Genomic DNA, 17,602 nt, shown 5'->3' on the forward strand with positions numbered 1-17,602 from the left:
GAACTTCAGCATAGGAACTTTTTGTGAGTTTTCATTATGCAAAGACACAGCTTATATGACCCAATACACCACAACAGCATCTGTCCTCCAAGGACTCACTGTGATAATGGCAGGGAAAGGGACATGGCTCCTGGCTGCCACCATTGGACTTCCATCTGGAGGGCTGACAGACACAGCTAGGACAAAGCACAGCAATATCCCTGCCAGTGCCATGGTCCTAGGATGTCCCCAAGGACACATCCCCAGAAGAGGCCCCGTGGCACAGATGAGCCGTGAGTGGGTCTGGCATCTCCCAAGATGTAGGAAACCCCACCTACCTCTGGCCGTGCCCCTCCCAGCCCCCTCCAGGCACAGTGGGATGCCTGCAGCCCACACTAGGGGGATGAGGAGCAGCACGCAGGGTTGGGCCTGGCATCTGTTTATGTCAAGGCTGCTGCAAGCTGCCAGCTTTTTTTTCTTTTTTTTTTTTCTCTTTTTTTCCAACTTATCTCCTGTCAGCATCCTGGCAGGCTGCATCTGCGGGGAAAATGGGCAGAAAAAGGTCTAACAGTGCCAGGGAGACTACAGTTCTGGTGCAGCAATGAGTCCCAACCTGAGCCCACAGGGATGGGCAGGAGGGGCTGTGGGATGGGGCCACTGGGCACCACACATCCACTGCAGCCTGTTTGCCATCAATCCAAGAGGTCTGCGGACAAAAAAGGCTTTGCAGCAAGAGATGTAGAGGGGAGCAAGCACAGGACCCAAACCAGCACCAGCAGCAAGGCTGTGCCCACTGCACAGGGGAGCAGGCAGAGGCCCTGGCTTGCACTGGGCACAGGGTGGGAGTCTGGATTCAGTCCTTGTCTTTCACCTGGGCTGGAGGCCAGCCCCAAAATAGCAGTCCAAAAACAAGATCACATGAGAGGGAAAAAATAGCAAGGCGAAGGATTATCCATACTTCTTTGTCCTATGTGGGTTCAGTGCAGCAGCCCCAGTGACAGCAGCGCCATCGCAGCCCCACACATGCCGGATACAGCTGGATTTATCCTGGAAAGCATCACTGCCCCAATGACGGTGCCTGTCTGAGGACACCTCTTCTCCTTGGAGCCCTTCCTGCGAGCTGCTGTGAGTGTGTGAGTATGGGTGTGCAGGCATGGCTGCAGGCAGAGGGGTGAGGGGCAGGATGACCAGCACAGCACTTGCACACCCCGACCCAGCAGTGCACATGGGGTACGGCCCCTGCGGGCACACAGCCTCACCACAGGCATTGCAGCCTCTCCCACAATGGTCTGCAATGGGCTTTTGTGGTTCCCAGGTTCCCAGAAATCCTGTGGGCTCAGCCAGGGGTGCACGGTCAGGGGAATGGTTGGGGGTTCATTTTCTTCTTTATGGACTCAGGGACTGAGGGACAGGGAGGAGACATTTCAGTGCTCAGCAATGCAGCTGCAAGGTGAGCAATGAGCCCCGGCCCCGGACCTGGGGCATCTCAGGGGGCTCCATTGACAGCAGTCTTGCAGAACGCTTTGCCACTGCTGCTCGCTCCTGGTCTGGGAGAAGAGCAGCACCGACTGCCTGTGTGCTGCGCAGGATCCTCCTGCTTCCTCGCGGCAGAAAGCAGCTCCAGAGTTAATTGTTTACTGTACCTCTAAGCAAGCCCAAGAAACGCGCATAATTTGCGGCACTCGCGCAGCAGAGTCATTGGGGCAGCGAGGTGAGGGCTCCTTCCCCTCGCCACGAGCAGGAGCAGCGCTGCCGTGGCCATGCCCGAGCCGGGGGGCTGAGCGGGGCCCGGGCCGCATCAGGGCACTGCCGGTCCCTCCACCTGCTGCCAACTGCGGCGTCTTTGTGACCAGCCGCCCGGTCTCCGCTCAGACCGCTCCAGATGCGGATCGGCTGCACAAACGCACGGTGTGACACGGCCCTGAGCCCGAGATACCCGCGGCTGAACGACGCTTCAACAGCGCTGGGGGCAGCGGGCCAAGCTCTGCGCTCTCTCCTTTACCCGCAGCAGCCACGCACAAAGCCCGCATCGGGCGCGGCTCCCTCGGGCTCATACCCCACCACCGAAAAGCCTTGAAAGCCCCGATCCGCTTTGGTCTCCTCTCCCTCCACGGGAGGTTCGCAGCAAGAAGCAGCAGCCGGACCGGGGCTGCCTGCCCTCCGTGTGCCCCCCGCGTGCCCACCGGGCTCAGCCCCGGGGCGGGGCGGCAGCAGCAGCACAGCCCGCAGAGCCCGACACGGCCATGTGCTCCGTCCCTCCCACCGCAGTTCCTCTCCAATAGGCTCGGACGAGTTTTTTTTTCTCTGTTTTTTTTTTTTTTTTTTTTTTCCCCCCCCCCCCCCCCCCCCCACTATTTTTTCCCTGTCTCCCCTTCGTTCCGACACCAGTCAAAGGCTCAGCCCGGCGGCGGCAGCTCCACCGCGGGACCCTGCGGGCGGTACGTTCACCCGGGATGCAGCGTGCGGACCCGGGAGGGGATGTGTCTGTGTCGGGCTGCGGGCGGGGTGGCGGGCAGGGAGCATCCCATCCCCATCCCATCTACATCCCGTCTACATCCTCGTCCTCCTCCCTTCACCATCTCACCGGGCAGCACCCAGGAGCATCCCCCCAGGCCACGGGCGCGGTACGGAGGGGCCGGGAGGGGCCCGGGTGCTCACGTGCTGTCTCTATGCTCCTACCTGGGGTTCTCCACCTGATGCTCACTCCCCCGTGGGATGTGGGGACTGGAGCAGGGCCTGAGGGGGCTCCACGAGGGGCACACATGGGCCAGGAGGGGGGGAAGGAGGCAGATTTCTTCTGCAGAGACATTAGGGGCCAAACCCCCCCAAACCTTGCGGGTGTCATTGGGCTGCTGCCACTGGGAGAATGGAGGGGTTCAAAACAACGTGAATCTCATTGCAGTTCTAAAAGCTGTGGCTCGAAATTTGTATCTGAATTTGAATCCAATTTTTTTTACATGTTTTATTTTGCAAAACCTAAATTAGGATAATCCGAAATAGGAAACCTGTTTCAGCAGTGTGCTGCTGGAAGATGATTATTATTAATTATTAATAATTATTAATAATAATTTCCTCAATAGAAATGTCCTGGGCAGAGCCCCAGGTCCCATTGCCCCACATGCTGTTGGTGACACGGTGATGAGTGTCAGTGGGACTCAGGCCCCTCATGACCCAGCAGCAACACCTGAGCTGCAGAGAAGCTCTGCACACACAAACATGAGTCTAGACTTCAGCTGGTTCCCAGTTGTTGCGCTTGGCAGTGATAAGCAGGACAGTGCCTGAGTGTTCTCTGTGTGAAGCAGGGTCAGCACAGCTCCCTCCATCCACTGCTCGGTGTGCAGAACTGACTTGGGTTGGGGCTGACCGCAGTTCGGGTCCAGGGAGGCCTCAGCCAGCCCCAGCCCTTTGGATAACCTCCCCTTCCAGCTCCACCCTACCCAAGGGAGAGCCTCCCCCTCCCAAGTTCTCCGAATGACTCTGGCCTCCCTCCCACTCCCAAGACCTCGATCTTCCCCCCATCCCAGCAGCTCATCACGCAGCTGGCCACAGCGGCACCTTCTATGCTGTTTCCCCAGCAGCAATGCGGCTCTGCTGCTGCCACTGCCTCCCCAGCCCTGGGGCTGCACCCCCCACTACAGCAGTGCTGTTGCTCTTCCTGTGCTTGCTTTGTGTGAATTTTCCTCTGTGCCAACTGGCATGAGCCAGCTAAAATGCTCACAAACATAGCTGGGAGCAGCAAGGCAGGGGGAGCATGAAGGAGCTACACAGCACCCGATGCACCCAGGCAGGGCAATCAGAGCTGGGGGTGTATTTTCTTTGTATTGGGCTTCTTTGGTCTGGTGTGGGCAGCAGTTACAGTTCACAGTGCCAGCTGTAGGGATAGCAGCCCCCGCAGGTTCATCTCAGTCACTCTCCTCTTGTTTCAGTGTACTTCTGAGGATGCATTCATAGAGCAGATCAAATCTGATCCTGCTAAATATTTGCTTTCTCTTCTGATGCCAAGTCAGAACATAAAAATAATACTAATAATAATAAATGAAAGAGCTTAGCCATTAGAAAGACCCTTTTCTTCCCTTAGTAAGAAAGATGGGGATTTTCCTCATGGAAGAGCTGTGACACAGAGCATGGCTCACCTGGAGCAGTCATTTCTCTGTGCAGCCCCAGCAGTGCTGCCAGTGCACATCTCCACTCCCATGCATGGACTGTGTGCACCCATCACAGGGAAAGTTCCAGAGCTCGTGGCAGAAGCAGCGTTCTGGCTTCCTGCAGGAAGCAGTCCCCTTTCAGCTCCATTTCCAGGGCTGTGTGATGCTCTTAGTGCCACGGTTGGGTAATCAAATGGTAAAATGCTTCCATCCATTTCTCAAGAAGTCCATAGCTGCATGACAGGAGGAGGCAGGAAAAAGGATTTTCAAGAGACACTGCAATCCAGAACCACAAACAGGCACATTTCTGCAGGAAATAAGCTTCACTTTAGGGGATTCATTAGAGAAAATTGCAGCTTTTCAATGAGGAGGTCATCACTAACTTTTACTGCCTTGGGGAGATAACTGTTGGTAGGTGCTGACATCAGTCCCAGCTCCTGCTGCCCATGCATCCTGGGCCATGAGCTCCTCAGGCCCTTCCTATGTGCCCGGTGCCACCTCCCACTGCAGTGGCAGCAGATGCCACCAGCACCACTGCAAAGCTGCCATGGTGCATCTCTGCCTCACTCCAGTGCCACCTGCTGCAGGAGCTGCTCCTTCCTCTCTGCAACCCCAGGAGCACCACTGCAATAATGCAAGAAAATTTGCCTCCTGCATTAAACAACCCCATGTTAATAATTTCATGACCCTCAAAATGGCAGGGGTTTAGATGAGATGAACAGACACCTCTCTGAATGAGGGCTCAGAAATAAGAGGTTGCAAAGAACAGTGGAGAAAGATGGTCTTTAGCCAGAGATTAACCCAAAAGACGGTCCTTAGCCATTGGTCAGACCACCACCAGCCTGCAGCCCCAAAGAACTGAGTGCAGAGAGGACGGGCACAGCCGGCACTGCCCTCTGGCACAGCACAAGGGCTGCTAATGCTCATGGCTGGGGCAGCTTTAGATCCCCACATTCATCATTCATTAGAATCCCACATTCATTTTGTGCAACTGGTCGTTGCTGATTATCGCCTGTGCTGGAGGCCTGGCTGGCTCTGCTCTTTAAGCCACTCACAATAGAAATCTGTTTGCAGAAGAATTCGCTGAAAACCAGTTCAGCAAGAGAGAGAGGCACTGCTGCTTTGTCACATTATCTCTGTCCCAGTATGCAGCACGGCCTGAGTGAATGCAATAATCCTCCCTTCCTCTCCACTTGTTAAAAAAGAGAGCAGCCTGACTCAGTAAGAGCAGTCAGTACTATTTACCTTACATCCAACATCAGTGTCCCCTCTGCTAATGCTGTGGGGGCACACAGCAGCAGATCCTGCCACCCTGCACAGCAGTGCCCCGGTGCAGGACAGCGGGATGGCTGCAGGCTGTGGGCACTGCCTGCAGCATGCAGAGAGCTCTGGATGTACAGTTAGCACCAGGCCCTTCTCTTTCCTACAGCTCATATAGCAGAATGATTTGTTTCCACAGCTTCTCAAAAAAGGCAGATAACTGTCTGGATTTTCAGGCCTGGGCATTCAGCACAGCCCCTCTCCATTCCGTTTCTTCTTTCCCAAACTGTTCAGGCCTGAGCCCACCCCAGGATGACACAGAGGCACCTAAAGAGGAATGAAATCACCCTGAGAAACTGCAGCTAGCAGAGCAGTGCCAGCAGGGGCACAGATAAAGTGAGAGAACAGAGGAAAGATGCCTGTTACAGACACACGGTGACACACAGTCATGGAAGAAAGCAGGAAAACTGAGAGGCATGAAAGGAAACCCATCACACAGAGGAAGAGAGCAAGACAGCAGAAAGCCCTTCCCATCCACACAGCTCTGTTGCAGAACACAGGCAGGAGAAGCCACAGAAGCACTTTGAACTGCTCCTCCCAGGATGTTCCTCACCTTCCCATTAGCTCAGCCCTTCCCCAGGGTGGGGAGGTGCTGCTCGCAGGTGGCTGCAGGTTAAACCAACCATAAAATGGCCATTTTCTGGCTGTGGTCCCTGTAACAGGACAGCACTGTGCTTTGCCCTCCAGGCCTGCTGCAGGAGTGGGGTTGCCCACCGGCCTGCAGAGTGACATCCCCAACCCTTTGGTCTCCTCAGACTCATTCTGGTGTGGTGTTGTCCTCAGTAAGGTTTGCTCTTTGCCCACAGCAGTCTAGACACTGGGCTGTGCGTGACTCACAGCGTTCTTGTGCTCAGAACATTTGTTCCTACTTCTTAATTTAGAGTCCTGCTCCGAGAGGAGAAATCTGGGCGTCAGCCTTAACCTTGGGACTTTTCTTCCCACGCCTCTGGCGTTAGCAGGCTGACGGTCCCACTTCTGGGTGAGTCCCTGCAGTGCCCTTCTTCTATTTCCACACCAGGTGTGCGGTGCTCCAGCACTGACCCCATCCCCGCAGCACCCCCAGGCTCAGCCACCTGAGGTTGGGGTGAGCACAGGGCAACAGCCCCGAGCCCAGCATTTCCCTCCTCGCTCCCAGCTCCACGCTCTGGGTGAACAGGAGGGGGAGATCTTCACCACCACAACTCACAGCCTGCACTGCATTGGGTGAGCTCTGCGCTGCTGTTTGTTCATAGCAGTGTGCATTGCAGATAGGAGCACTCAGATGGGTATGTTCTCCATGGGGACGTCCATCTCCCTTTATATTTAAGTTCTGAATGGGGCTTGGGGGGAGTGCAGAGGGGCACTGTGGGGTCAGCGCTGTAGGTGGTGGCTTTCATGCTGGGGAACTACAGCTGTTGGGCTGCATGTGGGCACAGGGCAGGCAGCATTGGGCAGTTTGGGGCTGACATTGCTTGGATGAGCCCTTGCCTGTGCCAAAAGCTTTGTGGATATGGTGATGCTTGTGTCCCAGGCCAGGCAGGTTTCAAAGGGGAAGGCCACAGACAAATGGTTTTTAAAATTCTGGAGGATTAATGTTGCTTTTGGGGTTTGGTTTTTTGGGTGTTTTGGTTTTTTTTTTGGCTCAGTTCAGTGTGTTTAAGGATCTGGGATGTCCCCACCTTCTGTCACCAGTGCAGCTATACTGGGTCATCTCCCCATGGTGCCCCCTCTCACCCCATGCAGGTGTCCCAGGGCCAGGCCACCACCTACAGATGTCTCTGCACCTTCCAGCCATGCCAGGCTGCAAATAGCCCATGTGGGTGGCACCTGGTGGCAGTGCTCCACAAAGCGCTTGGTTCCATCAGATGTTTATAATTACAGCTGTCTCTCCTGTGCTGTGTTGTTGGTGGCTGCTGGTGTTTGCAGGGATCAGACAGGGCAGACGGGCTGTTGAAAACTACCAGCTGTCTCCACTCTGGGCCAGGGAGAGCAGCAGCACTGGGGCAGGGCTGTTTTCCCTGGAGGTGCCGTCATCACCAGCCCTACATACATCTCATGGGGTCAGATTGATGCTCAGCTCTTCCATTCACAGGTGCTTCATGTGCTGCTGTCTGGGGCTTCTGCCAAGGGCTAACGTCCCATGTGTCAGCTGTGCTTCTCTGACTGGAAGTGAGGGTGGCACATGAACACCTGGGGACCCAGTGAGCTGTTCTGAACTGAGAGCCCCCAGAATTTTGCCTAAAGTCTGCATGTCAGAGCAGCCCACCATAGAATCATTCAGGTTGGAAAAGACCTCTGAGACTATGCGAGTCCAACCACTGACCCATCCCCATCATGCCTATGTCTTCCTCTACAACAGCAGGAAATACATAGAGGTGCCTACTCACCAGCTAAATGCAGTGGTTCATTATCCCCCTTTAATTATTCTGTTTGGATTTCTTTCTGTGGAGCCTCTTAGCCACATTTATAAAGCTTTGGCTCTGAGCTTGCCTTGCTCCAACAGAGCAGAAGGATCTTTCCTTTGGATCTCTCCTTGCATGTTCTCATGCACTGTGGTTTCACACAGTACAGCATTTCTCCAGCTCTCAGGTCATGCAGATAAGAAAATTATTATTTATAGTAGGATTTTCCCAGTAATATCAATCATTATCTCAAGCAATTGTTGCACTATTAAGTTACTGAGCAACAGCATTCATGGCAAAACACAGCCCAAGCTGTTTACTTATGCACCCATAGCTACAGTTAAAGATGTTAAGCAGCAGAACTCTTCCCGGCAGTATTTCCTCAGAACTTGACAAGCCATGTTGCCATCAGACAATGAGTTTGAAGTGCAGATAATTAACTCCCCTTGCTTTTTTTTGGTAGTAAATCACTGCTGAGCTTACGGTGAACCCAGAGACCAAGTGATTTTCCTTGGAACAGCACAGACTGAGGCTTGATTTCTAAGTGATGATGTGTCTACTGATGGTTAACCACGGGTATGGATGTGGAGTTTCACTTGGCATGGAGATGAAACCTACAGTTCCAGGCATCCTTCATTTCTCTGGTGAAGGACACAGTGCAAGTCTGAACCCAAACTCAAATCCCCATTTTGAAGCCAGAGCCAACCCTGGGCTGAGCTGGGCTGCTCTTCACAGGGCAGCTGAAGGAAGCATCCCATCTGACAATGTAGGCAAATTCCTGCTGTTCACTCCTCACTTAAGCCCCACGCCTCATTAGCAGCAGCATGCCAATGTTCTGGACTCAGTGTAGATGATGAGAGCTTGGTGTGGCTGGCAGCCAACAACAGGGTGATAGAGGAAGCATCAACAAGACTCTTACCTGGAATTAGGGAGGCATTGCTTGGGGTGGAGCCCACAGCACACAAGAGGAGAACCACATCATCCCTTGGCACAAGGGCATAGTATAGTGCAAGATCTGGGGGTGAGAATCTGTCATTTGGTGTCAGGCAAACAGCTTTCCTGGGTAGAGCTGGGATGCAAGAGCAAGATGGCTAGAGGAAAGCAGCATAAGCAGAGCAGCAGAAGGAAGCCATGAGCAGCCTGCCCAGGGCTGGCACTGCTGTCTGCCCGCCTGTCTGTGGGTGTGTGGGGTGGGAGCCAGCAGCCATGGGGCAGCCACACCTGAGCCCAGACAACCTCAGCACTCCCAGCGCTGCGGTCTGACATTTCATAGGGACAGCAGCAGTGGGTGGCAGGAGGAGCAGTGACATTTGTGAGCTGGGCAGCATCACCCAGCCTCACCTCCAGCACTCCAGGACCACAGCTGTCCTCCATCCTGTACCACCCGTCCTGCTCCGCAGCAGCCCTGCAGACCTCTGCTGCTTTCTCTAGGAAGCAGAGCACACCCAGACCCACAGCAGGAACAGGGGCATGCAACCCAGCTGTCAGCTCCAGGGGCTTCTTAAAAACCACTGCAAGTGAGAGCTGCTTTAGAACATTGAGCACTGTAGCTCAGCTACAGGGACCTGCCAGAAGAGGAGTCCCTTCCCCCCTCAGCACTGCCCCTCCACACAGTAGAGCACTCCGTTATCCTTTATACTTGCCTCCTTCGATGCTCTGTGTGCAAAACTTCTCTCCCATTGCCCTTTGCTGGAGAAACTGAGCCCTCGTGCTTCTCTGTCCAAAGTATTCTTTCCACACAACAGGTCCCACGCATCTGGTGTGCACTGGGATTAACAATCAAATCCCACACATGAAACAATGGGATCTGCATCTCCAGCCAGCACTGCTCACAGCCACGTCCGTGCTCCTGGTCCCAGCCCAGGCAGGCTGCAGGGAGCGAGACCCTCCTGGCACCGCTCCTCCTCCCCGGCTGGGCCAGCTCCAGGAGCTGCAGCTGTAATTAAGTTAATCACCAGATTGCAGGAGGGTGTGGGCGGGGAGGTAGGATCTGCAGGCAGGCAATTAGGAAGCAGATCATCACTTTGTTTTCCTGTCTCTCCACGGATGCCACTGCTTTGCTGAGATGTTGTACTGACTCCCAGCCTGGAGAAGCACAGAAACCTCATGTGGCTCGATCAGAACTCTCAGCTATAGGCACACTTTTGTCCCCAGGACATGCACATGTTACCCAAGGGCTCCTCTTCTCTCTAGGTGATGTAGGAATAGGATTGCAGAATTACAAAGGTTGGAAAAGACCTCAAAGACAACTGAATCCAACTAACACCCCATCCCCATCGTGCTGCAGGTCCCAGGGCCACCCATGCACAAGGAAGCCTCTACTGAGCTCTGAACCCGCCTGCATCCATCACGGCCTCTTATTCCAGGGTGAGGAAATTCATCCCACACAGTCAATCTCCAATACTTACAATGAATAAAAACCCCATTTTATCCAAGCAGTTTTCCCTCTGCATGCTCCAGCTGCTCTGGGAGCCCCACAGCAATTCCCTGAAGCCATACTTGTCAACCCCAGGACTGCAGGAACCCAGCAGGACATTGCACAGAGGAAAGGCAGAGCCAGAGTTCTTCTAGAATGTTGTAACTCTTCTATCCACAGGGCCTCACATGTAACAGCAGAACAGCAACCTACAAAGACCAGATCCATTCAGAGAGGTCAGAAAGGGCCTTAAGGGAAAGGAGCGGTGAGGACATAAAGAGGCAGACAGGAAAGCAGTGTGTACACAGTGCAGTAGCTCCGAAGCCTTGGAGCCCAGCCATTTTACTGGGCTTCTACCCCCCAAAATAAGACCCCTAAGTTAACTTAAGTTCAGGTTCTCTCTTGTACTCTTATTTATATAAAAACCTGATGGTTTCTTGCCAAAAGTATAATAGTAGGGGCCAGGAGCTGTACTGTGTGTGGAATAGCGGCTGCACAGTCATAAAAGGCTGAGAACAGCAGCAGTATTTAGCAAGGAGAGACAATAGGAGTGGAAAATTGTGTTCATTCAGCTTTTCTTGTGGAGTCAAAGGCAGCTGGCAAGCTCTGAGAGCCTCCTAAAAATAGGGGGGAAAAAAAAAAAGAAAAAAAAAACCTAAAGCCTTAAAGGAAATACGTGAAAGTGAAGGCGATGTTTCCAGCAGAGCTGTTCTGTTAAAGCAATCCATAGACACTCTTGGCTGTGCAGACCTGCAAGTTAAGAAGGAACCCACCCCAATCTGCACCTCACCCATGTCAGCTGTGCTGCTGGGACCCTGCACAGAGCCCACGGCTGCAGGGTGGGCTCCTCTGCTCCCTCCATCACCTGCCAGGAGGCATCCAGTGCCTTTCATCCTCTGAGAAGGGTTAAAGGAAAGAGTCACTTCCAGTAAATTGCACAACACTGCTGGCCTTGATTAATGCTCAGCAAAGCACTGCAGCTTGTCTAGCTCATCAGGTGATGAGCAGGCTGCTGCCCAGGGAAAGCCCAGTAGCTGGTGTGGAGTTGAACCACCACAAGCAAAATATGAACCAGTGGAAATGGCTGTGAAAGTTGGGCTGGGTCCCTCAGAGAAAGGTTAATGCTTTGAGACTGAAATGGGTCTGGAGCAGGTTCAGGGCTCCAGGCAGCAAGAGAGAAACTGGCTGTAAGCCAGATCTCAGTGCTAAGCAAGCACCAGCTGGGGAAGCTCATATCTGGTTCAGTGCTGCTCCCTGGGCACTGCTCCAGACAACGTGATGCTGGAAACACAGTAAGCACAATTCTGCAGAGAGGGCAGCAGTGAAAAGTTTAAAGCATCACACAGCCAGGACCTGTCTTCTGAGCACACAGCAGTCAGAGCAATCCCAGCCCCACCTGCAGCACCACTCTGAGCACTGCCCAGGATGGGGGCACTGCCAGGCACAACTCAAACTCAAGGGAAGAGGGGGCTTCTTCACTCCTCCTCAGATATCTCTTGCTGTTTTGATGGAGGCTTGTAACACAATGGAAAACGCAGCAGAGCAGCAAGTACCTGGGCTGCAGCAAATAAGGATTTACCCAAGTGCAACAGTCATGGGCACAGAAACAAAAGAAAATCTGCTTACCTTTAGAAAGCCTCCAGTAGGCAGAAATCTCCAGTGAGATGCCTTTGCCTCCACTGTCAGCCCTTAAATGAGGTCTGGGAAGGGGTGGATCCTGGCTCCAGCCCTTCCATCACGCAGGTACATTGCATGCACCTGAGCTTCCCTGGTCTGGCCCTGCCTTCCCACCAGGTGCTCCATCACTGCTTCAGGCTGTGACTCAGCATTTCTGCTATAAGACCTTAAAGGGGCACATCTGAAAGAAAGGGATGAAGCCTGGGAACTGACTGAAGGGGCTGAGATGGCTGGGCATGTTTTCAACAACAGCAGTGAAGCCTTATTTCCATGGTTTCAGTTCTTAGTGATCAAAACTTAAAAACAAGAATTGGCACTCCCATGTATTTTTGTCTTCTGTGTGCTTTGGGGATCCACTTGGAGGAATAGTTTCTCCTGGCTGCTCTTTGCAGGAGAAGTTGTTTCTAAGAACCAACCTGGCACCAGCTCAACCCTAATGCAGCTGTAACGCAACTCAGTGCTCAACTGATGTTTTCACAATCTTTAAATACCTATAAGTAGTGACTGTGTTGTCCCATAGTATGGCTATGGGAACAAATAACTCTTAAAGTCATTTTCTGACTTACCAGACGTTACTAGATTCACCCAGTGCCCCATCTTTTTTCATAAACCCACTTCTCTATAAGCCCAAAGAATATTGCCTATGAGAGGCAGAATTTTCATGGTGGTTTAAGTGCAGCCTCAGTTCTCTTGGCTTTCTGTTACAGCTGGGAGGTAAGGCTGCACAACTGTGATATGGTCTGGATTCAGAATCCCCTTTTTCCACATACAATTGGTCACTGTGCATAAATCTCCCCCTCAAGGCCTGAGCAGTGGAAGCCTCCTACACTCTTACTTATCTAAGATAAGTTCTGATCTAAGTTAGATAAGTAAGGTAAGTTCTTATCTAAGATGTGTTCTGATCCTCAGCGTGTGTGTGCCTGGGCCAGGTGGACGCCTCACCACAAAGCAATGCTTGTTATGCAGCGTGCTGCCTTGTGTTGCAATTCTAGTCACAGCCACGACAGGAAGGTATAATAGTGGTGAGAACCATTAACCTGGGCTGCTTCCTCCTGTGGGTTCCAATCAGACATTGGGTGGTTTCCAAACATGTATTCCAGTGTATAATTTTAGCTCGTGCGTCAATAGAAAGCAAAAAGAAAACAAAATTCACTGTGATACAATTAGAGGGACTGCATCCCTGCTGCCAGCAGGACGACCCCGATCCTCCCACTGCAGGGAACAGCACCTGCGTGATTCACCTGCCCCGGCCCCATCCCTCCCTGTCCCTATAAGCACAGCACTGCGGGCAGCTCACCATCCCGCTCACACCTCCCATCTCCCACAGCCTGAGCCATGGCCGAGGGGGAGATAACCACCTTCACTGCCCTGACCGAGCGCTTTGGCCTGCCGCTGGGCAACTACAAGAAGCCCAAACTCCTGTACTGCAGCAACGGGGGCCACTTCCTACGGATCCTGCCGGACGGCAAAGTGGACGGAACACGGGACCGGAGTGACCAGCACAGTAAGGACCGGCCGGGCTGCTTGGTTCTCCTGCTTGCTTGCATGTCCTGCATTGCTTGGTCAGCCTTACCAGCAGAAAGCAGCCTGATATGAGTGTGCAAGAAACGGTGCAGCCAGGAAGGGCGGCCAGCAGGGGTGGCAATTGCAGGGATGTAATTGAGGGGTTAATTGCAGCATGCAGGCAAGCTGACAGCTGGAAGATCAGGGAGGAGCTGCAGCCCTGCACACACACGAAGCCATCACACCTGATTTGATGGCATCTTTGCATGTCCCTGGGTCAGGCAGCAGTGGCACTGCACAAGCGATGCCCTCAGGCAGCACAGCTGTGCTTCTTACACATGAATCAGGTGCTGGAGCTTGGTGTGCTGAACGTGTTGTGTCTGTGTGCTTTGTATGCAGCATCCTCTCATCTTCAGTACTTTCCCTTTCCCTTATGTGGTTAATTAAGTTCCTGCAGGATGCAGGAGTCCAAAAGAGGCAAGAACAAGGCTGGCCTGGCCCACCTGCAGCAGCACCTTGCCCCCAGCAGCTCCCCTAGCTGTGCCACCCATATGAGGCACAAAGCAGCTGTGTGACACTGATGACACAGTGGTACAATGGGTTCTGTTAGGGAGCTTTAAGCTCTGGGGACCGCTGCAAGTGCTCAAGAGGATTTGGGAAGTGAGATCCCAAGGCAGTTTGACTGGATTCTGCCCTGCCCAGCTTAGTCTTTCCTCATGCTTCAATGAGCAGCAGCATTCTAGGTACAAACACCATTCCCTGCTCCTTGCAGCATCCCAGCAGCCATGGGGACAGCCCTGAGTCCCCATCCTCAGGCCCTCCAGCCCACTCCTAACCCCACCAGCCTGAGTCCTGCAGCCAGCATCTCCTCCCCAGCCACTCTTGCTCCTCACTGGCTGCCAGCCAGGCCATGTGCTGGGAAGCCCTGCCCGCCAGGAACCCCCTGCAAACAATCCTGTAAATGTGGATATCTGACCAGGCAAATATTTACAGAATGAACCTAGTGCAGGGCAATGTGCCAGTGGGAACTGCCCCTATGGACGTGAAGCACTGCACTCTGGGGTCCTGCCCATGCACTGCCACTGGCACCACTGCTCCAGAGAAGTTCTTATTTTTATCTGACATCGCCTTGTCAAGTGCTAGGCACAGAATGAAGGAGGATATCTAAGGGGAAACAAAAAGTCACTCATTCTAGGCCACTGAACCCAGCACTAATTTCATTCCTGGTCCTTCACTGCATTGCTCAGCTCCCCGTGCCTTCAGCATGAAGTGAAAAATGTTACATGAGCATTTCAGAGCCTTGAGGAGGAAATAAGGCCATGCTCCTTTCCAAAACCAGCCTTATCTTACAGGAAAGAGGTAACAATGCTCTGTGCCCCACTAAGGATTCACTCTTTAGGCATTGAGTGCTAGAGAGACATCCCCAGGGCTGCTCTACTGCACTGTTCTGTGTCATGGGCTACAACCTTACAGAACATGGCTCATGGGCATCTGCAGGATGTCTGCACTGTTATTCAGGATGAGGACCAGTGCCTTCCCTCTGCCTGCTGCCCTTCTGCAGCTTACAGGAGGATCCAGTACCTGGGTGTATGACCCAGCTCCCCAGGGCACAGACCCTGCCACACAGCAAGGCATGGTGCACTGCAGTACCAGTACCTGAGGTCTGTCTGTCCTGAAATACCTCTTCATACGTCACTCCTTAACTATCTTGTCAAAACCACAAAGGAAATTTGAAAATTAGAGTCCGAATTAAAACCCCAATTTCCTGTGTCCCATTCCAGCATCTTAACCAAAAGTCAGCCCTTCCTTTGATGTAAAATAAGGCAAAAATTGGCCTTTGGTTCCCCAGACATGGCTGTGGAGTTTCTCTTAAGGGGAGGGCACAAGGAGATGTTATTATTACACTCTGTACTGTTTCTCTTAAACTCTTTATAGTTCAGAACAAAAACACCCTGCTCACTTTCCCAGCACCTGGGCCATTATCTCTCACCACTTTCCCTTTTTCCATGTCCCTATTTTCCTTTTTACACTATCGTTGTTGTTTTAATTTTACTTCCAGTTCAGCTCCAGCTCAGTGCGGAAGACGTGGGTGAGGTCTATATAAAGAGCACAGTGTCAGGGCAGTACCTGGCAATGGACACCAATGGGCTCCTGTATGGCTCGGTAAGCTGCAGCACAACATACAGGGGCCTGGGAAGTGGGGATTCACCATCCCTGGGGCAGTTCCAGAACATGGGGATGTGGCATGGGGGACATGGTCAGTGGGCATGGTGGGGTGGGCAGGGGTTGGGGATCTGAGAGGCTGTTTCCAGCCTTAATGATTCTGTGATTCTATGATCTGGTGTCCAGGAGCTGCAGGACACAGAGTCACCAAAAATAATCCAGGTCTTTGAGATCCATTTATAGCAAAGTGCACATCCCATATCCCTTTTGGTAGGCTTCTCAGCCTTGCCAAGGAGATGCTTTGCTCCCCATACTCGTGGGCTGTGGGCATGGGACTGCAAAGTGAGTCAGGACCAAGTCAGAAGCCAAGCCAAGACACATACTGTACTGTGTGGTGGGCACAGGGAGAGGGCAGCAGCCCCCACGATGCACCCTGCCCCATGGCACCCCACTCACTAACCTCCCTACAACTCTTTTCCAGCAGCTACCGGGCGAGGAGTGCCTGTTCCTTGAGAGGCTCGAGGAGAACCATTACAACACATACATCTCCAAAAAGCACGCAGACAAGAACTGGTTTGTTGGGCTGAAGAAGAATGGGAACAGCAAGCTGGGGCCGCGGACTCACTATGGGCAGAAGGCGATCCTCTTCCTCCCATTGCCAGTGTCAGCTGACTGAGCCCCATCCCACAGCCCACAGCCACCCCTGCCCTGGCACCGGCTGCCCATCCCCGCTGCCCCTTTCTGGTGTTCCAATGAAGAACCAAACATGCCCCAAGCTGTAGGTAAAGGCTTGAACCAAACCGGACCTGAGCTGCTCAGCCTTGCACGACCCTTTGCAGCAGTGATGAGGAGCCTCAAGGACAGCCATGCATGGGAGTGTGTGGCTTCCAGCCCAGCTGCTGTTGGAACCCAGCACCCCCAGTGCTCTGTGTAACCCCATTTATCCATCCAAGTATGCTGCTTCCAATACTCCTTCAAGCGACTTCCAACCGTGCTGTTGTTTGTGTTACTGAGAGCCCAGTGAATAGCTTGCAGATAACTTCACCATACTAAGCCAAGCTAATGCCAGCCAGGAGCTCCAGTTCCTCAGCATCTTAACCTTCCTTAGAATACTGCTGTACCTCATGCTAATATCTGTCACGTTATTTGTATTTATTTATTAAGTAAATCTGTCTCTTCCACAATCCGTTTGTAAGTGCAGATAGCACCAAATGCCCTGACGCTGTCCTGGAGATGCTGGAGCAGAACTGGAGCAGCAGAAGTGCTGCAGTTCATGTGGCTGAGGGGCACAGTGAGATTCCTCCTGGGTGACAGCTGGGTTGGGGACACAAAGCCGGAGCTGCATGGCTCCTGAATGCTCTTTTCAGTGCTTCCTTCCCTACAGCCCCTCCTGCTAGGCCTGGTTTTCTATACTGGACAGCAAAGGAAAAAAGGCATTGTGGTCCATAGCATAACATAACAGTGTTAAACATTCCTCTGTTCAAATGACAGTTCTAGGTCAGTGGTGAAAAGCGCTCCTCTTCTGGTTAGAAGAAATGGATAATCACATTTATTTAACCTTTATTTTTGTATAATAAATCCTTGGAAACTGCAGAAGTGTGTGTTTGGTGGGAGCACTGCACTGCTCTGCAGCTCTCTGTGCCTCCCGCAGTGGTTGGCTGGGACACTGTATCAGGTGTGTCCTATTGCACTCACTGTGAGCACACATAGAGCTTGAGGAACCACAGGCATCACCTCCCAGTTTTCAGTTACAACCCACAAAAGCCCAAAGGCACACTTTTACTGTATACACTAATTAAAACATTTTAATTAGAAGAAAGAGGGAAGTAATGTTTGCAAATTTTACACAAGCAACTTCCCCTTCTTCCCCTCGAAAGTGAACCCCAGCTGTAGGATACACCCCTGCATTACAAGCAGACCAGGTGCTGCTCCTGCACAGGTACCTGCGCCCATTCTGCAGCACTGCCTGATCTGTGCATCAGAGCACACCCTGTGCAACCCATCTCGAACACAACCCA

General features: G+C 52.8%; 1 protein-coding gene and 1 long non-coding RNA gene across 5 annotated transcripts; one reads left to right on the forward strand and one right to left on the reverse strand.

Moving 5' to 3' along the window:
• Positions 1-935: 935 nt before the first annotated feature.
• FGF1 (fibroblast growth factor 1) lies at positions 936-17,177 on the forward strand. 4 transcript variants are annotated; one of them, XM_015875515.2, is made up of 4 exons: positions 936-1,112; positions 13,246-13,422; positions 15,481-15,584; positions 16,066-17,177. In XM_015875515.2, the coding sequence occupies exons 2-4, from the start codon at positions 13,254-13,256 to the stop codon at positions 16,258-16,260; spliced, it is 468 nt and encodes a 155-aa protein (XP_015731001.1). In that variant the 5' UTR covers positions 936-1,112; positions 13,246-13,253; the 3' UTR covers positions 16,261-17,177. The 4 variants fall into 4 exon arrangements, with proteins under 4 accessions (XP_015731001.1, XP_015731005.1, XP_032303287.1 ...); XM_015875519.2 differs by having other exon boundaries at positions 936-1,104; XM_032447396.1 differs by lacking the exon at positions 936-1,112 and adding an exon at positions 2,300-2,417 and having other exon boundaries at positions 16,069-17,177.
• On the reverse strand, positions 2,319-13,246 carry LOC116654042. Its single transcript, XR_004308883.1, has 2 exons — positions 11,868-13,246; positions 2,319-10,450 (listed from the first exon to the last, which is right to left on the reverse strand). It is a non-coding gene; the product is annotated as an uncharacterized LOC116654042 (long non-coding RNA).
• Positions 17,178-17,602: the final 425 nt, after the last annotated feature.

Source organism: Coturnix japonica, chromosome 13 (genome assembly GCF_001577835.2).
Source record: "Coturnix japonica isolate 7356 chromosome 13, Coturnix japonica 2.1, whole genome shotgun sequence".
Lineage (NCBI taxonomy): Eukaryota > Metazoa > Chordata > Aves > Galliformes > Phasianidae > Coturnix > Coturnix japonica.